This window comes from Rana temporaria, chromosome 2 (genome assembly GCF_905171775.1).
Source record: "Rana temporaria chromosome 2, aRanTem1.1, whole genome shotgun sequence".
NCBI classification, from domain to species: Eukaryota; Metazoa; Chordata; class Amphibia; order Anura; family Ranidae; genus Rana; species Rana temporaria.
Genome location: NC_053490.1, coordinates 115267788 through 115294521, shown reverse-complemented (window position 1 = coordinate 115294521; position 26734 = coordinate 115267788). Strand labels below are relative to the sequence as shown.

The 26734-nt window shown below is 45.2% G+C and overlaps 1 protein-coding gene across 2 annotated transcripts in view; it reads right to left on the bottom strand.

The window, feature by feature from the left end:
• LOC120929398 (ATP-dependent 6-phosphofructokinase, muscle type) overlaps window positions 1-26734 on the bottom strand; it is a 150017-nt gene that overhangs the window by 30831 nt on the left and 92452 nt on the right. For both annotated transcript variants that reach the window (XM_040340800.1, XM_040340801.1), the window contains exons 15-18: window positions 24890-25036; window positions 6727-6797; window positions 6170-6257; window positions 4076-4228 (exon numbers count right to left, since the gene is read on the bottom strand). In XM_040340800.1, coding sequence (XP_040196734.1) covers window positions 4076-4228; window positions 6170-6257; window positions 6727-6797; window positions 24890-25036 — 459 coding nt within the window. The remainder of the gene's footprint in view (window positions 1-4075; window positions 4229-6169; window positions 6258-6726; window positions 6798-24889; window positions 25037-26734) is intronic.

The following is a 26734-nucleotide window of genomic DNA, read 5'->3' as shown; positions in this document are numbered from 1 at the left end:
GAAGTTTGAAAAACGTCGTTTTTTTTACAAGACAAAAAACGACCGTGTGTACGCGGCATTAGACTGGGATACCATTAAAGTTCATGTGCATGTAAAGGCAGGCGTACCAATACTTTTGGTAATATAGTGTATGTTTAGCATTGTGTGCTCTGCTGCTAAGCAGGGGAGGGAATCAGAAAGTAATCATGATAAGTACTTTCTCCTCACTATTTATTCACAATTAAGTGGTGACCAATGGCGATAATTTTTACATGTCATATATTACTATGCATTTAGAGCATAGGTTGCAAAAATATTCAGATTTTATGTTAAAGGGGTTGTAAAGGTTTGTTTTTTATTTTCTAAATAGGTTCCTTTAAGCTAGTGCATTGTTGGTTCACTTACCCTTTCCTTCCATTTCCCTTCTAAATGTTTTTTTTCTTTGTTTTCTTTGTCTGAATTTCTCACTTCCTGTTCCTCCTCAGTAAGCTGTTCTGGCTGACTTTCTACCGCTCAGATGATGGTGGAAAGCTTACTGAGGAGAAACAGGAAGTGAGAAATTCAGACCAAGAAAAAAACATTTAGAAGGGAAATCGAAGGAAAAGGTAAGTGAACCAACAATGTACTAGCTTAAAGGAACCTATTTGGAAAATAAAAAAACAAACCTTTACACATTTTGCCAACTCTCATAGACTCCTCTCCACCTGGCACCAGCGTTTTGGCAGAAAAAAAATGTTTGATGCTTGCACCTGTGTGCAACATGTTTAGGTACATTAGGGGCGTCAAGTGCTTGAGCGGGAATTGGCCAGAACAATAACTTATTCTGGCCATTGAAATGAATGCTCAAGCGCTAAAGGTGCCTAGTGTTGACACGTGGTTAGATACAGTATCTCACAAAAGTGAGTACACTCCTCACATTTTTGTAAATATTTGCTACAATGTAAAGTAGTGAGTGTACAGCTTGTATAACAGTGTACATTTGCTGTCCCCTCAAAACTCAACACACAGCCATAAACGTCTAAACCCCTGGCAACAAAAGTGAAAATGTCCAAATTGGGCTCCATTAGTCATTTTCCCTCCCCGATGTCATGTGACTCGTTAGTGTTATAAGGTCTCAGGTGTGAATTGGGAGCAGGTGTGTTAAATTTAATGTTATCACTCTGACTCTTATACTGGTCACTGGAAGTTCAACATGGCATCTCATGGCAAAGAACTCTGAGGATCTGAAATAAAGAACTGTTGCTCTACATGAAGAAGGCCTAGGCTATAAGAAGATTGCCAAAACCCTGAAACTGAGCTGCAGCACGGTGGCCAAGACCATACATCGGTTTAAAAGGACAGGTTCCACTCAGAACAGGCCTTGCCATGGTTCACCAAAGAAGTTGAGTGCACGTGCTCAGCGTCAAATCCAGAGGTTGTCTTTGGAAAATAGACATATGAGTGCTGCCAGTATTACAGCAGAGGTTAAAGGGGTGGGGGTCAGCCTATCAGTGCTAAGACCTTACGCGACACACGGCATGAAATTGGTCTGCATGGCTGTCGTCCCAGAATGAAGCCTCTTCTAAAGATGATGAACAAGAAAGCCCGCAAACAGTTTGCTGAAGACAAGCGAACTAAGGACATGGATTACTGGACCCATGTCCTGTGGTCTGATGAGACCAAGATAAACTTATTTGGTTCAGATGGTGTCAAGCGTGTGTGGCGGCAACCAGGTGAGGAGTACAAAGACAAGTGTGTCTTACCTACAGTCAAGCACAGTGGTGGGAGTGTCATGGTCTGGGGGCTGCATTCGTGCTCCTGGCATTGGGGAGCTACAGTTCATTGAGGGAACCATAAATGCCAACATGTACTGTGACTAGGGATGAGCTCCGGTGTGTTCACACACTCCATGTGCAGAGCCCACCAGGAAGTCAGCACTGCGCTGTGCTAATCACAGGCAGTGAGACATTGTCCCGATGCACGACTGCAGAGATCGGGAAATGTCTCACTGCCTGTGATTAGCACAGCGCAGTGCTGACTTCCTGGCGGGCTCTGCAAGTGGAGTGTGCGAACACGCCGGAGCTCATCCCTAACTGTGACATACTGAAGCAGAGCATGATCCCCTCCCTTTGGAGACTGGGCCGCAGGGCAGTATTGCAACACGATAACAAACCCCAAACACACCTCCAAGATGACCAATGTCCTGCTAAAGTAGCTGAGGGTAAAGGTGATGGACTGGCCAAGCATGTCTCCAGACCTAAACCCTATTGAGCATCTGTGGGGCATCCTCAAACAGGAGGTGGAGGAGCGCAAGGTCTCTAACATCCACCAGCTCCATGATGTCATCATGGAGGAGTGGAAGAGGACTCCAGTAGCAACCTGTGAAGCTCTGGTGAACTCCATGCCCAAGAGGGTTAAGGCAGTGCTGGAAAATAATGGTTGTCATACAAAATATTGACACTTTGGGCCCAATTTGGGCATTTTCACTTAGGGGTGTACTCACTTTTGTTGCCAGCGGTTTAGACATTAATGGCTGTGTGTTGAGTTATTTTGAGGGGACAGCACATTTACACTGTGAGGCCCCATACACACGAGAGGATTTATCTGCAGATACGGTCCAGCGGACCGTATCCGCGGATAAATCCTCTCGAGGATTTCAGAAGATTTCAATGCGATGGCGTGTACACACCATCGCATTGAAATCCGCGCTGAAATCCTCTGCCGATGACGTGTCGCGCCGTCGCCGCTATTATGACGCGGCGACGGGCGCGACGCTGTCATATAAGGAATTCCACGCATGCGTCAAATCATTACGACGCGTGCGGGGAATCCCTTTGGACGGATGGATCCGGTAAGTCTGTACAGACGAGCGGATCCATCCGTTGGAATGGATTCCAGCAGATAGATATTCTGTGCATGTCGACAAATATTTATCTGCTGGAAATCCATCCCAGGGGAGATTTATCTGCGGATAAATATCCGTTGGCGTGTACACACCATAGGATCTATCCGCAGAAACCCATTTGATGGGATTTATCTGCGGATAGATTCTATGGTGTGTATGGGGCCTTATACAAGCTGTACACTCACTACTTTACATTGTAGCAAAGTGTCATTTCTTCAGTTTTGTCACATTAAAAGATATAATAAAATATTTACAAAAATGTGAGGGGTGTACTCACTTTTGTGGGATACTGTGCATTTAGGCCCCTTTCACACGGGGCGGATCAGGAATGATCCACCTCTGTATGCTGCGTATGCTCAGCGGGGATCGCTTTCGTTGATCCCCGCTGAGCCGGCGGACGACAGGGCAGTCCCCGCACACTGTGTATGTCCGTGTTCATCCGATCCGCAGACGGAAGGAAAAATAGGGTTTTCTTCAGTCTGCAGAATCGGATCATTGCGGTTGAGATGGAGTGTCAGCGGATGTTCATCTGCTGACACCCGCAATCTCATAGGGACCAATGTATGTCCCTTTTTCATCCGTAAACGGATAGATGAAAAAGCGGACATACGGTCCGCAGGTGTGAAAGGGGCCTTAGGCACGTCATGAGTTTATTCTGCCAAAATGCTGTTGCTCCTGGATGCACTGGATGTGGGTTTTTTTCTGCCTTTACACGCCACTGCCTCTGAATGCCTATGTGTGCATGGACACATAGGCTAACATGCACGGGCGTTTAGAGGCAGGGAAGAAAAATGCCAAATGCCCCCAAAAGCAGCAGAAAAAAAATGCCCAGTGTGCATGAGGCCCAAGTGTGTAGGTGCTTGTTTTTGTTTTTCACACAGCAATCACCATCTGCTTTCCTGTCAGGCTGTTCTGTACGGGGGTTGTTAAAAAATTATCAGACAATCAAAAGTAAAGCATCCAACCCAACAAAATGGTAAGAGGGTGAAAAAGGCAGGCTGTGAGTAAAATAACACATTTGCTATTTCACAAATAAAAAAAGCACTTTCCAATCACATCAGGATTTTGGACAAACGCATCTAGGTGGTACATAAGTAGCACTGTCATTTACAAATCCGTGATTGAAGTAGAGTAGTTAATGCCCCTTTTTTCCATCATTAACAAAACTGCCATGAATGTTACAAACAGCAGGGAGAGGACTAATATACTTGCAGTGGTTATGGTGTTGAGAGCTGTATCGGCACCAATACTAAAGTCAGATCCGGGGACATTGTTTGAGACGGTGGCTGGAACAACAACAATAGGTATACATAGCTCCTCATACTTAGAACGTCCTTCCACCAGTTCCAGACTGCCTGTAAATGCCTGCAAGATAAACAACATTTACTACTAGGATACAAGACAACAGGTAGAAATGTTGTAGAAAACAAAGTCAGAGAATAGAAATGGCAACACAGATGTAACTATAATCAAAGGAGCCCATGTGATTATTCTGTTTCCGGCAACAGAGTGCTCTATAAGCCAGTAAAATAATTGCTCTAACTCGAGTACTCTTTGGCTGTATAATAGTCTATATACAATAAAGACAAAATGATTTAGATGTAAAACAAACATAAAGAATAGCCTCTATAGGTGATGCTGTATTCCTCTGTGGCTATTGTTTGAACTATGCCGTGCAGTGCCTTGAAGTGTATGTTCGACAATGTTTTTTTTGTTATCTGTTGCAATCCTCTAAATAAAAGATGAAATAAAAAAAATAAAAAATTCAATCTTTAAAGGGGTTGTCAATCCTCATGGTGAAAACCCTTCTGTAGTGCTGTAGCCCCCCCCCCCCCCCCGGTTATACTTACCTGAACACTGTCATCCTCCGGCCGGGAATGAGCACACCAGCTCTGGCTGGTGCAGGGCCATCTTTAAGGCAGGGCAAAAGGGACAGCTGCCCTGGGCCCCGTCATTGTTGTGGAGCCCAAAGCAGCTGTCTCATATCCTAGTTTAAATTCCCTTGCCCCTTGAAGTTTTAGTCCTGTGCTGTGTCCTGATATCTCAGTGTGAAGTGTTGCTACTAATGCTGCCCAGCTCTGCCCTATTGTTGTGTACAGATGACTCACCTGCAGACCCTGTGTTTACATGCAAATAACCCGGAGCATTCATATGTAAATAGTGGCTGCAAGCAGCATTCATATGTAAATAGTGGCAGCATTCATATGTATATCATGCCCCTCTGCAGTGAGGAGATGATGTGCTGTAACCTCTAGCAACCAATTAGTGATTAGTTTTACTGTACAGTAACCTTTAGCAACTAATCAGTGAGCCATAATGTGTGCTGTAACCAGGGCCGGCCTTAGGTGTTCAGGCGCCCTGTGCAAGCTAATCCTGTGGCGCCCCCCATCTTCACCCCTCGCCCCCTGATCACCTTAACTGACTCACCTTTCGGTGGACGGTGCGGCTCTGCATTTAAAAATGGCGCCGCCCGGCGCTTAGACGCCACTGCGCATGCGCCGTCTGCCCGAGAATAGCCAAGCGTTTTCTGACTTTCCCGTGCAGCAGTGGCGCATGCGCAGTGTGCCTGTCGGGGCCGGCAGCAGACATTTTTTTCAGGTGCCGCAACCGATGCGTTGCTCTTCACCCAGTCCCAGGGCAGGGGGACCTGGCAACGCGCTGGGAGACCTGGCAGCGCCTGCTGCTGTGACTCATAGGAGTCGGACTCCTGTGATGATCATGTGAGTAAGTGACTGCGACTCACATTCTGCAAGCTGTGATGGCCGCACGGCGCCCCTGTTGCCCATGGCGCCCTGTGCAGCCGCACAGCTCGCACACCCCAAAGGCCGGCCCTGGCTGTAACTTCTAGAAACCAGTCAGTAAGTGGTAATGAAATGCTGTAACCTCTGGCAACCAATCGCTGCCTGAACTGATACAGTAAACTGATTTTAAGTCTAGCTGATATTTATTTTATGTTTAGAGCAGGTGGAGAGCAAAATTGACCAAGAAAATTTTTGCCCAGGGTCCAATCAACATTAAAGACGGCCCTGAGCTGGTGTCTCGTGTCCCGATTGGATAGATTGATAGCAGTGCAGTCATTGGCTCCCCCCAATTGGCTCCTGTCAATCAAATCCAATGAGCCTTCTCCAACATGGACACTTGATGCAGGGAGGAGCCACCAGCGCTGCTGAAGCACCCCAGAAATAGATTAGATATGCCAGACCCCATTTCCTTCCTGGAGTTTTTGTCACACAAATCTGGTCATCTATTACTTGCATACAGAATCAAACTCATGTTCACAATGCAAAAGTTTACGAAAAAACTTACCTCAAAACCGCCAATAATGATCAGGCCATGTATGTTAAAGTTGCTTATATTTGCACTGATTTCCTCAAAGTATTTCTTTGGCAGCACCCTGTGCAGGTGAATGAACATAACATTTATACAAACACACACACACAAAACCTAAATTATATTAGAGAATATAGAAATTAATGACAATACTTTAGTGTATTCAATATCTTGAGAGGTAAACTTGGAAGTATAATACTAGCAAAGAATATTGCACTAAAGCTGGGCACACATGTCACAATCAGGCCTGCCTAAGCAGTCTGGTCTTTATCCAGTCTAGTAGGTGCTTAAACTATACTGTATGGTTGTTCCTAAATGAGTTTGTACAATCAGATGGTAACATGTTTTGCCAGCTTTACTCTACGACTATGCAGCATATGACATAAATTCTATTTCTGTGTTATGACATTAATACGAACAAATTGCAAAAAAAAAAAAGCAAAGCACAAACGTTTCAAAGTGATTCTGTAGGGATAGAAAATTGTGATTTCATTTCTCCCTTATCTCTGGAATATAGTGCCAGAAAAAGTTACCTTTTAGTTCCAAGTCTAGATCCTCCTTGTCCAGTCCATCCTCCAACACCACCCCATCCAATTTCTTCTATCTATTAATGACAAATAAGAAAATACTTAAAAGAGATTCATGTGTGCATACTTAATTTTGCTCTTTCACTCAAATGAAAAAAGCACAATAACAATATCTAAACTTAAATGTAGTTCCTAAAACTACACCAAATAAAGTGGGAACTTTAAAATAAAATAAATAAAATCAGGTGGCCCGATGAGTATTCTAATAAATATGCCTTCTATATGATGTATTGCTGCCACCTAGTGCCTATTCTATAGTAGTGCAAGAAAAAGAATGTAGCAATTAGTTGCACACATATTAAATTTGATATTACTGAAAAATAAAAAAAGTACAGATTTTTAATTTATACATTACAAAAGGTTAAATTGCTGTTCTATCCCAAAATAATAAAACAGAATACCTGAGCTAAATCCTTACCAGTGTTAACCATACTTCATGAGTTGATTATATTTTGGCACAAAATACGTTACGTATACGAAGAGACCAATGTGGAAAAGGATTAGAGAACGTGTTCAAAACATATGAAATGGTTATAAGAAACATAGTATCTCAAGACATTTTGCACAATATCACGATAGGAGCCCAACAATGCTACAGTTCTAAGCCATAGAAAAATATAAACCACAATGGAGAGGGAGCAATAACATCATAGACTTAAGTAGGAGAGAATCAAAATTGATTTTTATGTTAGATATTCTTCAGCTGAAAGGACACAATATAGAATTTGATTTAAATTGTTTTATCTCCATTTATTGATTTTCAGGCAATACCTTTGTTTTACCTCTAGATGGAGTTTTATTGTTTTCCATGCTCCTTTTTTGCCATTTTATTTACCAATGTCAATCACTGAGTTAGATACATTAAACGACGCTATTTTATTGTTTTTTTATGTAATGATCTGATTAGGTTATTAATATTACAATTTAGAATGATTTTAACTAGTATAGTGACTACAGTTTACATTTGGTTACCTGGTATTTTTAATAGTGGTTTTATTGGAGTGTGGATATTTAGCCTATTTAATATTAGCAAGGGGTCTGTGTAATGATTACTGCTTAGTTTTTTGTGCAGGCAGTGGCGCTTGTAATAATTCTCTGTGAAGGCTGTTAGGCTGTATAACAGTGCAAGGTTTGCGAACGTCACCATGGTTACCTGTAAACATCCACAGCTATACGTGATTCTTTTGGAGGATATGTTTGCTGCACTTGGTACACAGCGTACTTCATACTATGTGTTATAAGGGAAAATCTTGCACGCTACTATGTTCTAATTTTCAAGTAAATATAAACCATCAACGACCAGTGAATATAGTGAAAATAAACTCAGAAAAAAAAATATAGTACATGTATAGTGACCGTGAATTAGCTGCAACCACTTAGTAGTGTACTCAAAAGACACTGCATAATAAATGTAAAAGAAAAAGATGGGAATGGTGCGCTTTCTCAATAAGGTGCCATAAAGTAATATACTCAAAGAAAACATATGATGAGTATCCAAACATACAAATAAATAAATAAATAAATGTGAATAAAGTCCAACTAAAGCCCAATGGTAGGAGTTAGTTCATATAAAGGCAAAAAAGGGGATTTTATAAACAGCTTACCTGTAAAATGCTTTTCTTGGAGTACATTACGGGACACAGAGCAGCATAGTAATCACTATGTGGGTTATAGAGTCTACCTTCAGGTGATGGACACTGGCACTCTCAGACAGGAAGTTCCCTCCCTATATAACCCCTTCCCATACTGGGAGTACCTCAGTTTTGTAGCAAGCAATACAAATCCCAAAATTCCCCATAAGAGGGGCGGGAGCTCTGTGTCCCATGATGTACTCCTTCCCCTTCAGGCCATAAGCTTGAGAGACTACCTGCCGAATCCACCTAGAAATAGTGGATTTCAACGCTGCCTGACCCTTCTTGGGCCCGTCTGGCAGAATGAACAAGGTATCAGTCTTCCTAATCTGGGCAGTAGCCCCAAGATAGATCTTAACCGCCCTTACTACATCTAAGGAATGTAGCAACTTTTCTTTCACAGAACTCGGATTTGGAAAAAAAGAAGGAAGAACCACGTCCTGGTTCAAGTGAAAGCTCGACACCACCTTAGGAAGAAAGGCTGGATGAGGCCGCAAAACGACCCTATCTTTATGAATGACCAAGTATGGCTATTTACAAGAAAGAGCTGCCAACTCTGAAACCCTTCTGGCGGAAGACATGGCCACCAGAAACACCAGCTTCCTAGAGAGTAAAATTAAAGGAATCTGATCCAAGGGTTCAAAGGGCTGCTTCTGTAGAGCCAATAGGACCAAGTTCAGGTCCCAGGGACACAATGGAATCCTGACCAGAGGATTAATCCGTAAGACTTCCTGCAAGAAAGACTTGACCAGAGAGTGGGTGGCTAATGGTCTCTGAAACAGAATAGATAAAGCCGACACCTGCCCTTTGATTGTGCTCACAGCTATTTTCATGTCTACACCCTGCTGAACAAATTCCAGAATCCTACCAATGACATATTTACGGGGGTGCCACCCCTTGGCCTCACACCAGGCAACATATGCCTTCCATACTCTGTAATAGACCTGCCTAGAAACTGGCTTCCTGGCATTAATTAGAGTGGAGACCACAGGGTTCGAGAGCCCTCTTTTCCTTAAGATATGGGATTCAGTCGCCAAGCCGTCAAATTTAGCAACTGTAAGAAAGGATGGAATATCGGACCTTGGGAGAGCAGGTCTGGACGGAGCGGGAGGGTCCAGGGGTCCCCTACCGACATCCTTACAATCAGCGTGTACCATGAGCTTCGGGGCCAAGCTGGAGCCACCAGAATTACTGGTTTGCCCTCTACCCAGATCCTGCGAAGGAGTCGGGGTAACAGCTGCAAAGGAGGAAAGGCGTACATCAGAGAAAATTTATTCCACGGGCACACCAGAGCATCCGTTTCGCAAGCCAACGGGTCCCTTGTCCGGGACACAAACCTGTGCAGCTTTGTGTTTAACCTGGATGCCATAAGGTCCACATCTAGCGATCCCCACCCAAATGTCCTGGAAGACCTCGGGATGGAGAGACCATTCCCCTGGAGACAGCTGCTGGCGACTGAGATAGTCTGCCTGCCAATTTTCTATCCTGGAAATAAATATTGCCGATATGCACGGGACATGAGCTTCCGCCCAGACAAATACCTGATCCACCTCTTTCTGGGCTGTCCAGCTTCTGGTGCCTCCCTGGTGGTTTATATATGCCACGGCCGTGGCATTGTCGGACTGTATTCTGACTGGAGATCCTCGCAACTCGGCCGTCCATGCTTTCAGGGCCAACCGAACTGCCCGGATCTCCAGCAGATTGATGGGTAGAAATCTTTCCGAAATCGACCATCTTCCCTGCTGGGACAATTCCCCCAGGACTGCACCCCAGCCAGTCAAGCTGGCGTCCGTAGTTACTATCCTCCAAACAGTGGACTGAAGGATTTTCCTTTCCGCAGATTCTGGGGTATCAACCACCAACAGAGACTCCGTCGGACTGACGGAGACAGAATCATGGGGAAGTCTAATGCCTGAACCTTCTTGTTCCAGGCTGACAGGATGGCACTTTGCAATTTCCTTGAATGGAATTGGGCATAAGGCACTGCCTTGAATGCTGCCACTAGCTTTCCCAATAATCGCATGCAGAGGCGAATGGTTGGTCTTTCTCTGCCCAGAATCAACTCTTATGGAGTCAATCTTTGCTTGCGGCAAGAAGATCCTTTGGTGGTCTGTATCGAGGAGCATTTCAAGGTATTCCAGCCTTCTTGTTGGTTGCAAGGCTGACTTGACCTCGAATCGCTAGGGTGGATCATAATCCACCCTAGCGATTCGAGATACCGAACCCTGACGAGAACTGCTCGATTCAGGCTGAGGGCTGAGTGATCTATTAACAAAAGATCGTCCAAATATGCCATGACTGAGATTCCCTTGGCTCTTAAATTGGCCAGCAGGGGCGCCAAGACTTTTGTAAAAACCCGGGGAGCCATGGCCAATCCGAAGGGAATGGCCACGAACTGAAAATGGCGCTGGCCTACTGCAAACCGTAGGAACTTGTGATGACTTGGAAAAATAGGGACGTAGAGATACGCGTCTTTTATGTTTATTGACGCTAGAAAATCTTCCCCTTGCAAAGTGGCGGCTACTGAACGAATAGACTACATCCGAAAGGACCGAATGTTCAGATACTGGTTTAGGCCTTTTAGATCCAATATTGGCCTGACGTCGCCATTTGGCTTCGGGATTATGAAGAGATTCGAATAGAACCCCAGGCCCTGCTCTTGAACCAGCACCTCCACAATTACCCCTTGAAACAAGAGGCGATCTAAGGACTCCAGGAGAGATTCCCTCTTTTCCGGGTCGCTTGGCACATTTGACATAAGGAAACGAGGAGGGGGAAATCCCGAGACTCCAGCCGGTAACCTAGAGTGACTGTGGAGGGGACCCACTTGTCGGGGACTCTCTCCTCCCAGACTCCTGAGAAAAACTGGAGCCCCCCCCCCACCCAAGAGGGTGGGGGCGCCCCTTCACAAAGCCGACTTTGGGGCGGGTTTGCCTGCCTTACGGATCCAGGGTTTTTTGTTACCCGGAACCTGTCCTTGCATCTTATTTCCATTGCCTGGTCGACCTGGCGGCCTTCCATACTGCCTAGAGGTCGAGGGCCCCGGCGCCGGGGAGGCTGGACGTTTAAAAGTGGGGCCTCTAAACTTATTTTTAACAGGCAAAAGAGTACTCTTCCCACTTGAGATCTTTTGTATATATTTATCTAGATCATCTCCGAACAACCTTTCGCCATAAAAGGGAAACCCTGCCAGGAGTTTCTTGCAAGGAGTTTCGGCCGACCAATTCTTCAACCACAAGAGTCCCCCACATATGAACTAAAAATAGCGAAATACGGGAAGCCTGCTGGATAGAGTCTTTGATTGCATCCTCCGCAAAGCACAGGGCTCTTGGTAGGTCTGCCAACTCCCGAGCCTGCTGAGCAGGAATATCCTTTAGGACCTGCTTAGTTTGGTCCTTTAATGCCTGGCAAATGCCTATGGCTGCTATATCCGGCTGTACTACCGCCCCTGCTGTGGCAAAAGAAGATTTCAGTAAGGTCTCTAACCGTTTGTCGACAGGGTCTTTAAACATTTGAACATTGTCGACAGGGCAAGTCAGGGTTTTGTTAACGCATGAGATAGCCGCATCCACTGCCGGGACAGACCACTTTTTTGAGAATTTTTCTTCCATAGGGTAAAGAACCGAGAAGGTAACAAAGATTCTATCCGGACATGTCCAATCATGATAAATCAGGTCCTCTAACAGAGGGTGGACAGGGAAGAAAGAGCTAGTCTCTGGGGCCTTCAAAGAACCCAAAGAGGATACCGCGCTAACCGGCGGTTCCGGCAGAGGCAACCTAAAAGCTTTGGCCGGGGATGCTGAGAAGGGCTCCTCTATGGTTGATTCCTCAATATCTGACCCTTCCAAGTCCTCGCCTGCTTGGTTCCCTGAAAATTCTATCTCCTCTGGGGAGAAACTTTCTGTGATTGGGGACTGTAACCTAGGAGAGGGGGACCTAGCCCGCTTCCTCTCAGGAAATTAAGTGGCAATCAATGCTGCTAACCTCTGTTCCAACCCCCCTAGGGTGGAAGCCAACACCTCCTCTGTTACAAAGACAGGAGCTGGTTGGCTAGGGCCAGCTGCAGCACCCAGTGACTCCAATGGCTCGCCCTGGGCGCCAAACCCTGGTCTTTCAGGGGAGGATGGCACTGCCGAAGCCTGGCCCAGATCCTCAGAGCCCGATGGGGAACCTTTTTGCCTTTTAGCATTTTTGGCAGTCCCTGCCCCCTTGGGAGCCATAATACAACTCCGAGGTACTCCGCTGATAAGACAACTGATTGTCACAGCTGAAAAAAAAAATCAAGCTAGGGTCTGGTTACCCTAAGCTATCAAGGCTGAGCTAATGCCAAGCATGCTGGGCAGATGCTGAGCCAACCTAAGAGCCAATATCTAATGCTGCTAGGGCTGCCGCTGAGCTAGAGCTGAACTTAAGGCTAATCTGCTGCAGCGACACTGGTTCAAGTGTTAAGTCTGCTAGAAAAAGGCTGTAAAGTAATTGCTGCCGAGCAGCATGTTCAGTATTGAGCTGAGGGCTCCTGAACTGGTGTATTCCTAGAGTGCTTGAGTCACCAAACCTGTCACCCACGCAGATCTCTTTAGCCCGACAGGGGAAGCAGTTTATACTGCACAGCGCTCTGTGTCCCGCTTGCTGCCTGTACTCACCGGCCCTTATACAACCATTCCGCCGTTTTAGAAGAGGTGGAGAGCGCTGGCATGCCACACCGCCCCCCCCCCCCCCCGCCGACAGCTACTTACAGGATTTTGCGCGCGCATTCACGCCATGGCCGTCAGCGGGAACAGCAGAGGGGGAACTTGCATGCAGAGGAGAGGGGGACAGAGCGCTGAAGGAGACCAAAACTGCACACAGGCCATAGCTGGAGCGAGCCTTCCGGATGGTAATGTCTCTTTTTTCTTTTTGCAAGATATTCACCCAAAAACTTTTAGCCTTCAGCAGAGGACAAGAACCAGCCAGGGGAGATGTATGGGTGCCAGAGCCATCCTGTCTCAACAGACATAGTGGTGAAGTTGCCCATGCATAGAAGCATAAAACAGGCGAGACCCATAGTCCCCTAATTAGAAGACCTACTGTCGAACCAAGTCCCGTAGGTACTTCCACTTACCTTTCCACACCGCCGGGTATTGCCAAGCAAGAGGCCCAACCTTCACCCTTCACCATGGGTATTGTCTCAGACCTTCAGGGACCGGGATCCATGGACAGGAACACCACTCCCCTGGACCTATATAGCACCCTGGCAGCAGCAAACATTTGGTCTTTGGTATCGACCAAAGTACTGGAACCCAGGGTCCAGCTCTTAGAGGAGAAGCATTAAAGGCAACACTTCGTTCTCCATACCGAGGCCGGGGCACCGACCACTTTGGCTATGAAGCACCTTGGACGGATCCGGTTTAATAGCTTGCCTAAGCCCCAAAGGACCTAGAGCACAGCTTCTTCAAACGTGACCAACACCTAAGACACTGGCGAAAAAACTGAGGTACTCCCTGTATGGGAGGGGGTTATATAGGGAGGGAACTTCCTGTCTGAGAGTGCCAGTGTCCATCACCTGAAGGTAGACTCTATAACCCACATAGTGATTACTATGCTGCTCTGTGTCCCGTGATGTACGATAAAGAAATCTCATAGAGATAACTTGATAGAAGAAAAAACAGATAAAACATCAATCCAAACATAGACTGTTAAATGTATGAATTGGCCGCTCACCTCCAACAATGACCCAAGGCTCAAACAAGGCTCATCAGATAGTCAGATAAGGAATTCTGCTGATGGATCTGTAAAGGCATCCAGGTTCCAGACGAAGAACTACGTCCAAAACTTGGCATCAAAACATCTTGGGTAATTCCACATATAGAGGAAGCAGTTAGCTTAAAGGAATGGCACTTCTTGTATAAATGGCGCTCAAAGGAAACAAAGAACAGCCATAGTGCAATATTGCCAAATGAAAAGTAAATGTATTTAGTAAAAAAACTGCTTACATCAAGTAAGGATAAAAACCACAGAAAAAAGCAATGGGAGTAGTGACACACAGGCCTCCTCACTGTACTTCTGTTAAAACACCACTGGAACTGACATCACAAGGCGCCTCCCTGAGGAAGTCACGTGACCAGTGACACAACGCGTCAAGTGGAGCCTTGTAAAGTCAGTTCCGGTGGTGTTTTAACAGAAGTATGGTGAGGAGGCCTGTGTGTTAGTACTCCCATTGCTTTTTACTGTGGTTTTTATCCTTACTTGATATAAGCATTTTTTTTACTAAATTAATTTTGTTTCCTTTGAGCGCCACTTATACAAGTGCCATTCCTTTGAGCGTTCCATCTATATTATTATTTTACAGGATTTATATAGCGCCAACAGTTTGCGCAGCGCTTTACATCAGGGAAGACAGTACAGTTACAATACAGGAAGGATCAGAGGGCCCTGCTCGTAAGAGCTTACAGTCTAGAAGGGAGGGTTAAGTGGAACAAAGGGTAGTATCTGTGGGGGGATGATCAGATGGACAACATTAAAATACAGTTGTTAGGTGTGGGTAGGATAGGCTTCTCTGAAGAGGAGGGTTTTCAGGGATCCTCTAAAAGCTAATAGAGATGGAGATAGACGGACGGATTGGGGTAAGGAGTTCCATAGGCTTGGAGAGGCTCTGGAAAAGTCCTGGAGACGAGCATGGGAGGAGGTGATGAGAGATATAGAGAGCAGGAGGTCTTGAGAAGAACGAAGAGAACGATTAGGTTGGTATTTAGAGACTAGGTCAGTGATGTAGCTGGGGGCAGAGTTGTGATTATTCTGTTTCCGGCAACACAGAGTGCTCTTTAAGCCAGTAAAATAATTAATTGCTCAAAGTCAAATATTCTTTGGCTGTACAATAGTCTATATACAATAAAGACAAAATGATTTAGATGTAGAACAAATATATAAAGAATAGCCTCTACAGGTGATGCTGTATTCCTCTGTGGCTATTGTTTTGATATGTTTGAACATACATACTATATGTAGAATTACCCAAGATGTTTTGATGCCAAGTTTTGGACATAGTTCTTCATCTGGAACCTGGTTGCCTTTACAGATCCATCAGCAGGATTCCTTATCTGACTATCTAATGAGCGTTGTTTGACCCTTGGGTCATTGTCGGGAGGTGAGCGGCCAATTCATAAATTTAACAGTCAATGTTTGGATAGATGATTTATCTGTTTTTTCTTCTATCAAGTTATCTCTATGAGATTTTTGCCTTTATATGAACTAACTCCTACCATTGGGCTTTAGTTCGACTTTATTCACATTTATTTATTAATTTGTATGTTTGGATACTCATCATATTTTTTCTTTGAGTATATTACTTTATGGCACATTATTGAATAAGAGCACCATTCCCATCTTTTTCTTGTACTTCATACTATATTCAAGTGTTACATTGTAAGTGTATAAAATATATATTTTAATAAAGAAAACGCACATTGATCTATACATGAGCGAATCTTTTTTATTTTGAGCTAAATCGGGGGAAAGGAGTCATCCCCTTAAAAAGGTATAATTACGAGTGGAGGAGGACCAAAGAAACGTAGAGTGAAGTCATTTTTCTTCTTATCCAAACCACGTATATGGACCTTTTGGTCATAATATTGAGGTGAGCTTGCACTTCACCCAGAGGTGATAAGGTGGTTATAAGTATGTTTTGGGAAATGCACACAGTTTTTTCTCGCATTCGGAAGTGTTGGACTGTTATTTTTTTCAGCACCAGTTTTGGAGTATGGACCTTTATGTGTAGTATTCTTTACACTTCTATATTTTATTTTTTACACAATTGAGTGGCACATTTTGAATTGTTTACTAATTAACCTATCTTTTGCTTTAAGGAAGTAATTTTGGAGGGGGCGTGTCCGGATGTGAGCAAGGGAAGACGTGTGCTGTGAGAGCTCCACAGTGATCCGCTCTAACCATCCGTTTATTGGAGCTTTGCTGCCCGATTTTTCACCACAGCTGCCCGGATACTGGTGGGGGAACCTCCGGACATGCGAAAGGGGGCGGCGAAATCCGGAATCCAGACCCCAAAGTGCCAGCGCCAGACCCGCTCTGCACGAGGCTCAGACGCGGGCCTGCACGCCGCCGCCATCTTGCCTAATCCTCCCTCCTCGAGGAGTGCACGGAGGCTAGCTAAGGAGATGGCACACGTTGAGGGGAACGCACAGGACATCAGTGCAGGTGAAACACAGCCAGTCCCTCCGGCTCAGGATGCAGCCCAAGAGGCAATCACGCGCCCGATCCTGGAGGCCATAACTGCCAGCAAGGCCGCGGTCATGGTAAGCATAGACCACCTCACTACAGAAATTACCCTGATAAGGCATGATCTGGACAAGATTAGGGGGAGGATGACTGAGGCAGAGGAGAGGATCTCCAGTGTGGAGGATGAGACTCATATACAGGGCAACCAATTGTCTGAATTGCAAGAGGTGGTGAGACTGTTACAAGACCGCGCTAATGATGCTGAAGACAGACAAAGGAGGAATAATGTCCGCGTGGTGGGGCTACCGGAGGGGGCAGAGGGCTCACAGGCCACCACTTTTGCTGAGGACTTCTTTATTAAGCTGCTTGCTTTGGGGGAGAGACCCCCGACATATGTGGTGGAACGGGCCCACAGAGTACCCATGGGCAGGAGGCCTCCAGGTGAATATCCGCGTCCCTTCCTAGTAAAATTCCTGAACTACAGGGATAGGGACATGATATTGTCGGCATCCAGGAGGGCCCAAGAGCTGAAGTATGAGAATGCCAAAATAATGCTCTTTCCAGACTTCTCGGCGGAAACACAGAGAAGAAGAAGATCTTTCAATGATGTCAAGAGGAGGCTGCGTGACAAGAATGTACAGTACAGCATGCTTTACCCCAGCAAATTGCGAGTTCAACATCAAGGCAATGTAAAAATTTTTGACAACCCAAGAGATGCCTGCGACTGGTTGGATAGGAATCCCTGAATTGCCTTCACCGCAAGCTGAGTATTGAGTTTTGATGTCCTATAGTTTTTTTTTTTCTCTTTCTCCTCCTTTGTTTTATTATTATTGAGTGGAACTCCGCTTTTTGCCATTTTATTTGATTTTCAATCTACTGACGTTGTAGGCAACGGTGCTTTTAGGAAGCACCTTGACTAATGAGGTGAAGGCAATAGATCTGTGTATTTTGCCTTCCTTTAAAAGTATCTTACATGAGGTTTTTTCTTCTTTTTTCCAGTTGCCTATCAATATAGGCCCCATGGTCATATCTTTTTTATTTTGAATTTTGCGCTGTACTTTACCTATTGCCCCAGCTTTGAGACAGGCTGTCAGGGCGTCTCATCATTTTGTTTTATTAAGCTGTGCTCTCTCATACACTATTCAAAGCTGCATATTCATTCTGGTCATACTAGTTATGAAACCACTAGATGGCGGTGGTGCGCTGTCCTTCTTATATTTTTCTTCAGGCCATCTCTGTACAGCTCCAATTTGAAACCTGTTGAAGTGGAGCTCTCTGGAACTCAGGAAGACTTTTAGTACACGGTTGGACAGGAGATCTTTCGGAGCAACTTCCAGAATCATCTAATTTTTGGGTGTTAAAAGGTTTTTGGGTTTTGAAGCCGCATACCAGACAATGGGTGTTTTTGAAGCCTTTTTGCTTCAAGGTTCTAATTTTTTTTTCTCTTTTTTATTTTTTTGTTTCTGGTATAATGGCAGGGGGGGTGGGTTGTTGGGAGGAAAGGGAGGGGGGATGGGTTTCTTTGTACATACCTACTACTCAGTTCCCGGTCCTCGGTTAGCGGGGGCTTCATGTCAGATATTATTGCTGTGTCCTGATTTAGACTTTCGGGTCTGTATGAGATGCACCTGGGAGTTATTTTGTGCTGGGGAATATGGCTAATGTGATTAAGTTTGTGTCTTGGAATGTTCGGGGCTTGAATAGCAAATTTAAAAGGGCCTCAATGTTCCAATACTTAAAAGTAGTTCGGCCGCATGTGGTCCTCTTGCAGGAGACTCACCTGGATGGAAATAGAATTTTGGCCCTACGAAAGCACTGGATTCAAAAGGCTTTCCACGCCACCTACTCCACATTTGCACGGGGCGTGTCTATACTTGTAAGCAAGGCACTCCCTTGTAAGATCCACCAGGTGATAACTGATCCGGGGGGGCGGTATGCGGCAGTAGTAATGGATATAGCCAATCGAAAAATCTTATTGGTAAATGTATATGTGCCACCTCCGTTTAATGTACAAATGTTATATGACTTATATGTGAAACTGACCCCGCATGCTCATTTACCGCTTCTATTGATGGGGGATTTTAATGCTACACTTAGCGATCTGGACTCGTCCAACCCAGGGAGGGGAGGTTCGCAGGACTTGTTGTCATGGGTTTCTATGGCTGGTTTATCTGAAATATGGAGAGCTAAGCATCCCACCACCACGTGCTATTCCCATCTTTCACAGACGCATCGCTCATCGGCTAGAATAGACCTAGCATTTGCCAACCAGGCTATGTTACCTTATGTAGGGGGAGCGGACTACTTGGCAGGAGGGCTCTCAGATCATAACCCACTCTCTATCTCGTTGCTCTTCCCGGCGGGTGGGGGGGGCAGGAGTTGGAGACTGTCACCGGGATGGTTACAGGAGGAGCAGGTTTCCAATCACCTACTGGAAGCAGTTGACAACTACTGGACACAGAACGTGGACTCGGCTGATCCACTAGTAGTATGGGATGCGTTTAAGGCTGTGATACGGGGGGAATCAATAACTGCCATTAAGAGGGTCAGAGTAGATCAGAATGCGACCATTCAAGAACTTCAGGACAGGGAAAGGGAATGCGCGTCTGTACACGCTACGGACCGGACGGATGTTTCTTATTCTGCCCTGTTGGAGGCGAGACGTAGACTTTCAATGCACTGTAATGATCTTGCACATACGGAGGCTGCACACAGAGCTAATTCACTGTTTTCTGAAGGGGACAAGAATGGGAAGCTTTTGGCTAGGTTGGTGGCGGAGCAAAACCACATAGAACACATATCGGTAGTGAGGGGACGTGATGGAGAACTGGTCGGGGACCCGACGGAAGTTCTAGCGGAGTTCCAGGCATTCTTTTCAACCCTGTATGCTCCGATACCACCGTATGACAAAGAGGCTCTGAATAATTTGCTAGGGGGCCTATCCCTTCCCAAGTTGTCGGAGGACGATAGTATAGCATTAGATGCTAAAATTACGAACAAAGAAGTAGTATCGGCGATATTTGCATTCCCACCTAATAAAGCGCCGGGTCCGGATGGCTTCCCGGCTGACTTTTACAAGGCGTATGTTGACCAATTGGCCCCTAGGTTATCGACGTTATTTGAATGCTGTCTGAAGGAAAAAGTGCTCCCAGCCTCCATGCTTGATGCATACATTATCCTTTTACTTAAACCAGGTAAAGATTCCCTAGAATGCTCATCGTATAGACCCATAGCGCTGCTTAACATGGACCTTAAGATTCTGACGAAAGTTTTAGCAAAGAGGCTGGCGCTGGTCATTTCATCCCTGGTGGATGTAGACCAGACAGGTTTTATGCCAGGAAAATCCACTGATACTAACTTGAGAAGGCTTTTTACACATTTACAGCTCCCTAATGTAGATTCGGCAGACAGGGTAATAGTCTCTATTGATATAGAGAAGGCCTTTGACTCGGTGGACTGGAACTTTATGCATACAGTTCTTGAGTACATGGGGTTTGGTCAATCTTTCAGACAGTGGATTGCACTTTTGTATAGTACGCCTAGGACAGCCATTCGCATGGGGGGATCCACTTCTGAGTATTTTTCGATTGGGAGGGGTACTAGGCAGGGGTGCCCCTTGTCACCATTCTTATTTGCCCTTATGATGGAGCCCCTTGCAGTGGCGCTGAGGGCGTCGGAGGGTGTAAAAGCAATTCGGGTGGGTAGTATAAATGAAGGGCTGGCGTTATACGCAGACGACCTTCTGTTGTTTCTCAGAGATCCGGGGGAGTCGTTGGTCACTGCTCTGGGTATCATGAACACCTTTACTACGTACTCAGGGTTGAAAGTGAACTGGGGCAAATCGTCCATTTTACCCTTAGATAAGGGGGCTAGTGAAAAAGCGGATCCCAACTTACCACTAAAGTGGGTTACACAGATAACTTACCTGGGTGTGAAGGTAACAGCGAATGCGTTGGATTACATGTCTCTTAACCTGCTCCCCCTTTTGACATTCTTTAAGCAGAAAGCATTGACTTGGCAAAAACTCCCTCTATCTCTGATTGGCAAGGTTAATCTTCTAAAGATGAAGATTCTCCCAGTCATTCTATATTTTCTGAGGAATGCTCCGGTATGGATACCGAAGTCCTTCTTCAAGAAATTGGACAGCATCACGACCACATTTCTCTGGGCACCAAAATCACCTAGGCTGGGTTTGAAGGTTCTACAGGAACCATGGGGACAGGGAGGGCTGGCAGTGCCTGATTGGCGCAAATACTATTTGGCGGGGCAACTAGTTTTCATACATAGATGGTTAAGTTCAGATGCGGGAGATTCAGCTACTATACTGGAGGCAGCCCATTTAGGCTCTTATGAGACCCTTCGGTTAGCAATACACCGAGGTACAGGAAAGGACCTCCCGCTGACAGAATCTATGAAGGCCACAGTTAGGGCATGGGTGGAGGTGGAAAAATTGGCCTGTCCCAGCTACACAGGGGTCTCACCTTCGACTCCCCTGTGGATGAACCCGAAGCTCCAACAATTCTATAAATTTGACGATGCTGTAGGTTGGGCGAGCAAGGGGATCAAACTACTTTAGGACATTACGCGCGATGGGGTACTTTTAACGTTTGACCAGTTAAAGGTCAAACATGACCTTCCTAACACACAATTCTTCCGGTATTTGAGACTGAGACACGCATTCCAGACACAGTTTGAAACACAGACGGTTGCATCCTTTCCTTCAAGATTAGAAGACCTCCTAATGACTGAAGATTTGCCCAAAACTCTATCAGTGACATACAAAGAATTGTTTAAAATTAGTCCTAAGGCCTTGGTAAAATGCAGAGAGCGATGGGCAAATGAGGTCCCTGGTATACAAGGGGAGGAGTGGGATGACATGTGGGATCGTCCGTTCAAATATCTGGTGGCGGCTCGAGACAGACTCATTCAGTTCAAATTTCTGCACAGAAGCTACTACACTCCAGCCAGGCTGGCAGTGATTTATCCGTCGGTGCCACCTGAATGTTGGAGGTGCACTTTTTCGCCAGCAGACACACACCACGTGTTTTGGGATTGCCCACAGATTCGGCAGTTCTGGACAGGGGTCACGTCCTGCATAGAGGGAGTGCTGGGGGTACCCATACCTAGAGAAATCAGTGTTTGTCTGTTGGGCTTGGTGGAGGAGGTGGTCCCATCTAGGGCGCATAGAACGTTACTTAGCATACTCCTATTTTACGGGAAAAAAGCTATTTTGCTCAAATGGAAGAGTCCGGGGGCACCAGAGATAGCATTTTGGAAAGGGCTGGTGAATGCTATGCTCCCATATTACAAGGCAACATACCTGTCTCGGGGCTGTGTGGGTAAATTTGAAAAGGTATGGAGGGCCTGGTACGAATCTGATCAGACGGTTGGATAGTGTGAATAGGTAAATAAAGTCTGAATTCTGCATACATTTCTATACCTGCAATTGACTGACTTCCGGTGCATCGGGAATATGAATGGGGATGAACTCTCAGCAAGGTGTGCATCTCTTTTTCTTGCAGAGGAGCCCTGCGCTGATGTGTCGCAGGGGGAGGGAACTGAGTAGTAGGGGGGAGGGAGGGAGGGAGTTTCAATTGGGTTTTGCCATCTGTGATGGCCTTGTAGTATGCACATGGTCATGTTGACCAACGGTTTACTTGGTGTTTTACCAAGAAATGTATGTTTTGTTATGTCAACAAAAACTTTCAATAAAAAGAAATTTTCAAAAAAAAAAAAAGGAAGTAATTTTGACCACAGAAGATTTGGATATTTGATTTTTGCACATGATATGCACTTATTGAATTTAAACAACGCATTTGAACAATGCATCACTGCTTAATTCATTTGTATAAATTTAAATTGATGTAGTGCACTTGATTGGTGGATATATACATGGGCGTCCGCAGAACTTTTTCCAGGGGGGGGCATAATTTTACGGTCACCTATGCTCCGCTTCTTTGACAATGTCATGAAGGGGAGGAGCTTAGTCATTATCCCATAAAGCGCAGGCATGTGCCCATGATATGCAGCCTAACTGTGCTGATTAAATGTACAATACAGAGGGCGTACCGTATGTGTATATAGAAGGGGTGGATGGTATTGGTACAGTATATAGAGGAAGAAAGGTGGGTATATACAGCTCTATATACAGGACAGATGATGTATATCTGCAGTCAGTGATGATGGAGGAATACAGGAAGGAAGATGGGTGTGTATAGCTGTATACAGAACAGGACAGATGATATGATCTTTCCTATATCTGGCACCCCCCTTCACTGATCATACCTGTATGCACTCAGCTGCCCCCCTCATCTGTATATATGTCAGCACTCCCCTGTACACAAACAGCCTCCTCCCTTCACCTGTACTCACAGCCCCCAATGTAAGGTCACAGTGGTCTTCCTTCTCCCAAGTCCTTTTTCCACATGTTCCTTTGAAAATACATTACAGGCAGCAAAGCAAACACAAGGGTGCACATACAGGAAGTGGCCAGAGGTGGCAGTAAAGAGCTCTGTAAGCTCTGTGACACTGATCTTGCAACAGCTGTGGAGCCTACTGCACAAACACAGAGAGAGTCAGCACAGCTACAGATGCGAGCATGGCAGACCCTTGCCGATTCCAGGGGGTGTCACTCGCCCCCCCTTAACCCTATGAGTGGACGCCCATGGATATATATACACTTTATATTATTTATACATTTATTTATATACTGTGGGCCAGATTCACGTACAGTGGCGTATCTTTAGTCGGGCGTAGTGCATCTCATATGCGCTATGCCGATGTAACTTAGTGAGGCAAGTACTGTATTCACAAAGCACTTGCTCCCTAAGTTACGGCGGCGTAGCGTAAATGGGCCGGCGTAAGCCCGTGTAATTCAAAGTAGGCTGGTAGTGGGCGTGTTGTATGGAAATGAATCGTGACCCCCATGTAAATGAAGTGCCGAACGAACGGCGCATGCTCAGTATCACGTCGAATCTACGCCCTAAGATACGCCGGCTCAATGCCTGTGACATGAACGTAACCTACGAACAGCCCCATTCACGTACAACTTACGTAAACGACGTAAAAATCTACGCTTGTTCCGACATCCATACTTTGCATTACCTGCGCCTCATATAGCAGGGGTAACTTTACGCCGGACATAAGCCTTACGTAAACGGCGTAGCGGGCGCAAGTACGTTCGTGAATCGGCGTATCTAGGTAATTTGCATATTCAACGTGTAAATCTACGGAAGCGCCCCTTGCGGCCAGCGTAAATATGCACCCAAGATATGACGGCATACGGCAACTTACGTCGGTCGGCTGAAGCCATATTTCAGGCGTATCTAGTTTTGTGAATAAGGGGCATAGATACGACGGTGCATCTTTGAACTTACGCCGCGTATCAATAGATACGTCGGCGTAAGTCGTCTCTGAATTCGGGCCTGTGGTCCCCCCGAAAATAAGCCCGGGTCTTATAATAATTTTGTCAACAAAAGACAAAGCAGGACTTATTTTCGGGGTAGGTCTTATGCATTGTGCTGTCCTTTCTGCCCCTCTCCCTCCCTGCCTGTCAGGAATCTCCAGTGTGAACCGAGTTAAAGTGGTTGTAAAAATCCTATAATACACTCTATTACAGTATTATAAAATGTACAATGTGTGCGTTTCTGTAATATAATTGTGCCAAAAACCTTCATTACAGTGCCGCTCGGCGCTTCTGTGACCCGCCGGAGCTCTCTTCCCTGCTCTGAGCACTGCAAATGGAGGGGCCGGGATCCCCCCGCTGACAACTGAGAGAAGAGCATGAGAGCAGTGGGAGGTCAGCTGAGTGCCAAGCGGCGCTGTCCTGAAGGTATTTATCACAATTCTATTAGAGAAACACACACACGTTGTACATTATATAATACAGCAATAGAAAGGATTTTACAACCACTTAAAAATAGGGCTTATTTTCAAGGTAGGGCTTTTATTGCAGCCCTCCTGGAAAATCACAGTAGGTCTTATTTTCAGGGTAGGTCTAATTTTCAGGGAAACACGGTAGTATACACAGCAGCGCATGAGTTTATTTTGCATTATCTTTTGTGTCGTTTATTATAAAAACCTGGCCTGTATGCAGTCACTGAAAATCCCAATTAACAACCTTGTGGTACTTGATATAATTTATTAATGTTTGTGGCATTGCAAAGTAATGGATGATATTTTTAGTAGCAGCATCCATCAGACCTCGACGAGCACATTTTGGTTCAAACTTTCACGTAGTAGTGTACTTTTGTAAGAAATAAAATAAGTACCTGTCCTTTGGCAAGGCCCTCAAATCCATCATGCACAGCAAACATCCTGTGGCCTTGGATAATGCCAATTCTGACAGTGGATCTTACTGCAGCGTTCATGCCAGCAGCAGGGGCACCAATATTCAAAACAGCCAAGTTATAACCACTCTGCAAGTAAAAAGATAAGTCACTGCAGCAGAACAACTGACATTAGTACTCTCATCTTAATATGCACACAAATGTTTTCACATTACAATAAAAAAGAAATACACCTGAAAAAAATGTTAAAGGCTCAGTCCAGAATTCAATGTTTTTATTATTATTATTACTTCCTAATTTTATAACTCTTGGTGTCCCTGTTAATGTTGGATATTTTGATTACATAGATACATTTTGGGTGGACTGGTCACAAACACAAAATACCCTTAAAGAGATTAATGAGTCTCAATGGTTCTCAATCCTTAAACAATATTACAGTTTTAAACATCTGTCATAGTTGCACTCCAGAAGAACATCCAAAGAGATCCCCAAATTGTGTGCAATTACTGTATACCACGAAGGAAGGAGAAGGAGAAGGAGATTTTCGTTAGCTCGGTACACTCCCTAACTCAGTATGCTCCTATTTTCTTTTCAGTGTTAAGTTCTACTATATTATATGCACAGTTGAAAAGGCCACATTGTTCCTATTTACTATGCCAGGTTAATATCATTGTAAACACTAAAAAAAAACCTAAGCAACCGTGCTAAAGAATCACCGCCTATCTCGAGCACGGGGGGGGGGGGGGGGGGGGGTATGTAGTGTGAGTGAATTGAATGATCGAGAGCCGCCAGCTCCCACTGCTAAGGAACGTTCTTGATATACCACTATCAGTTAATGAAAGCCATTTCATCACGCGTTCAAATCGAGTCCTGTCTGAAGCAAAGACCTCAAAAGCAAAGAGCATACATTGTTCTGTAAAAGTAAGTCTGTAACCAACAGCGGCTATGCACATTTCTTACTTTGGAACCACTTGCTGACTGCCCTATAGCACTTTTACTGCTACAGGGCGGAAGCTGTGGGCAGAATCACATATATATGTGATTTTGCATTTCTGCCTGCAGGGGCCTGTTCTGTGGGTCCCACAGACTCAATAACCTTAGGCACTCGCTTATTATTAGTAAAACCCAGAGAACTGAGATATGCCTATATAAACAAGGCTTATCTCCGTTCTGACAGGGGGGAAGGGACGATCTTTTGTCTCACAAGCAGCACACTGTGTACCCAAAAACATTGGCTAGGCACACAGTTAACCCTTTAATCACCCTAGATGTTTAACCCCTTCCCAGCCAGTGTCACTAGTATAGTGAAAGTGCATATTTTTCATACTGATTACTGTGTTAGTGTCACTGGTTCCCGCAAAGTGTCAAAAGTGTCAGTTGGTGTCCGATAGTTTGCCACAAGGTCACTGTCCCGCTATAAGTCACCGATTGCCACCATTACTAGTATAACAAAATAAAAATGAATACAAATTCCATAAATATATCAAAGTTTGTAGACGCTATAGCGTTCAGGGGTCTCCAAACATTCTAAACAAAGGGCCGGTTTATTGTCCTTCAGACTCTTGGAGGGCCGGACTTTGGCCAGCGGGAGTATACATTTTCCTGGCATCATTGTTAGTGAACATCTGGTATTAGGTGGAGGAATAGTGCCCCATTGCTGGTATCATAGGGAGTAATAGTGCTCTATTAGTTGTGTCAGTGGAAGAAATGGTGCTCCATTGTCGGTGTCAGATGGCAGAATAGTGTCTCGTTTCAGTGAGAGGGATAGTGCACCAAGGGCCGGATAAAGGCAAGCAAAGGGCCGCAGTTTGGAGACCACTGAGATAA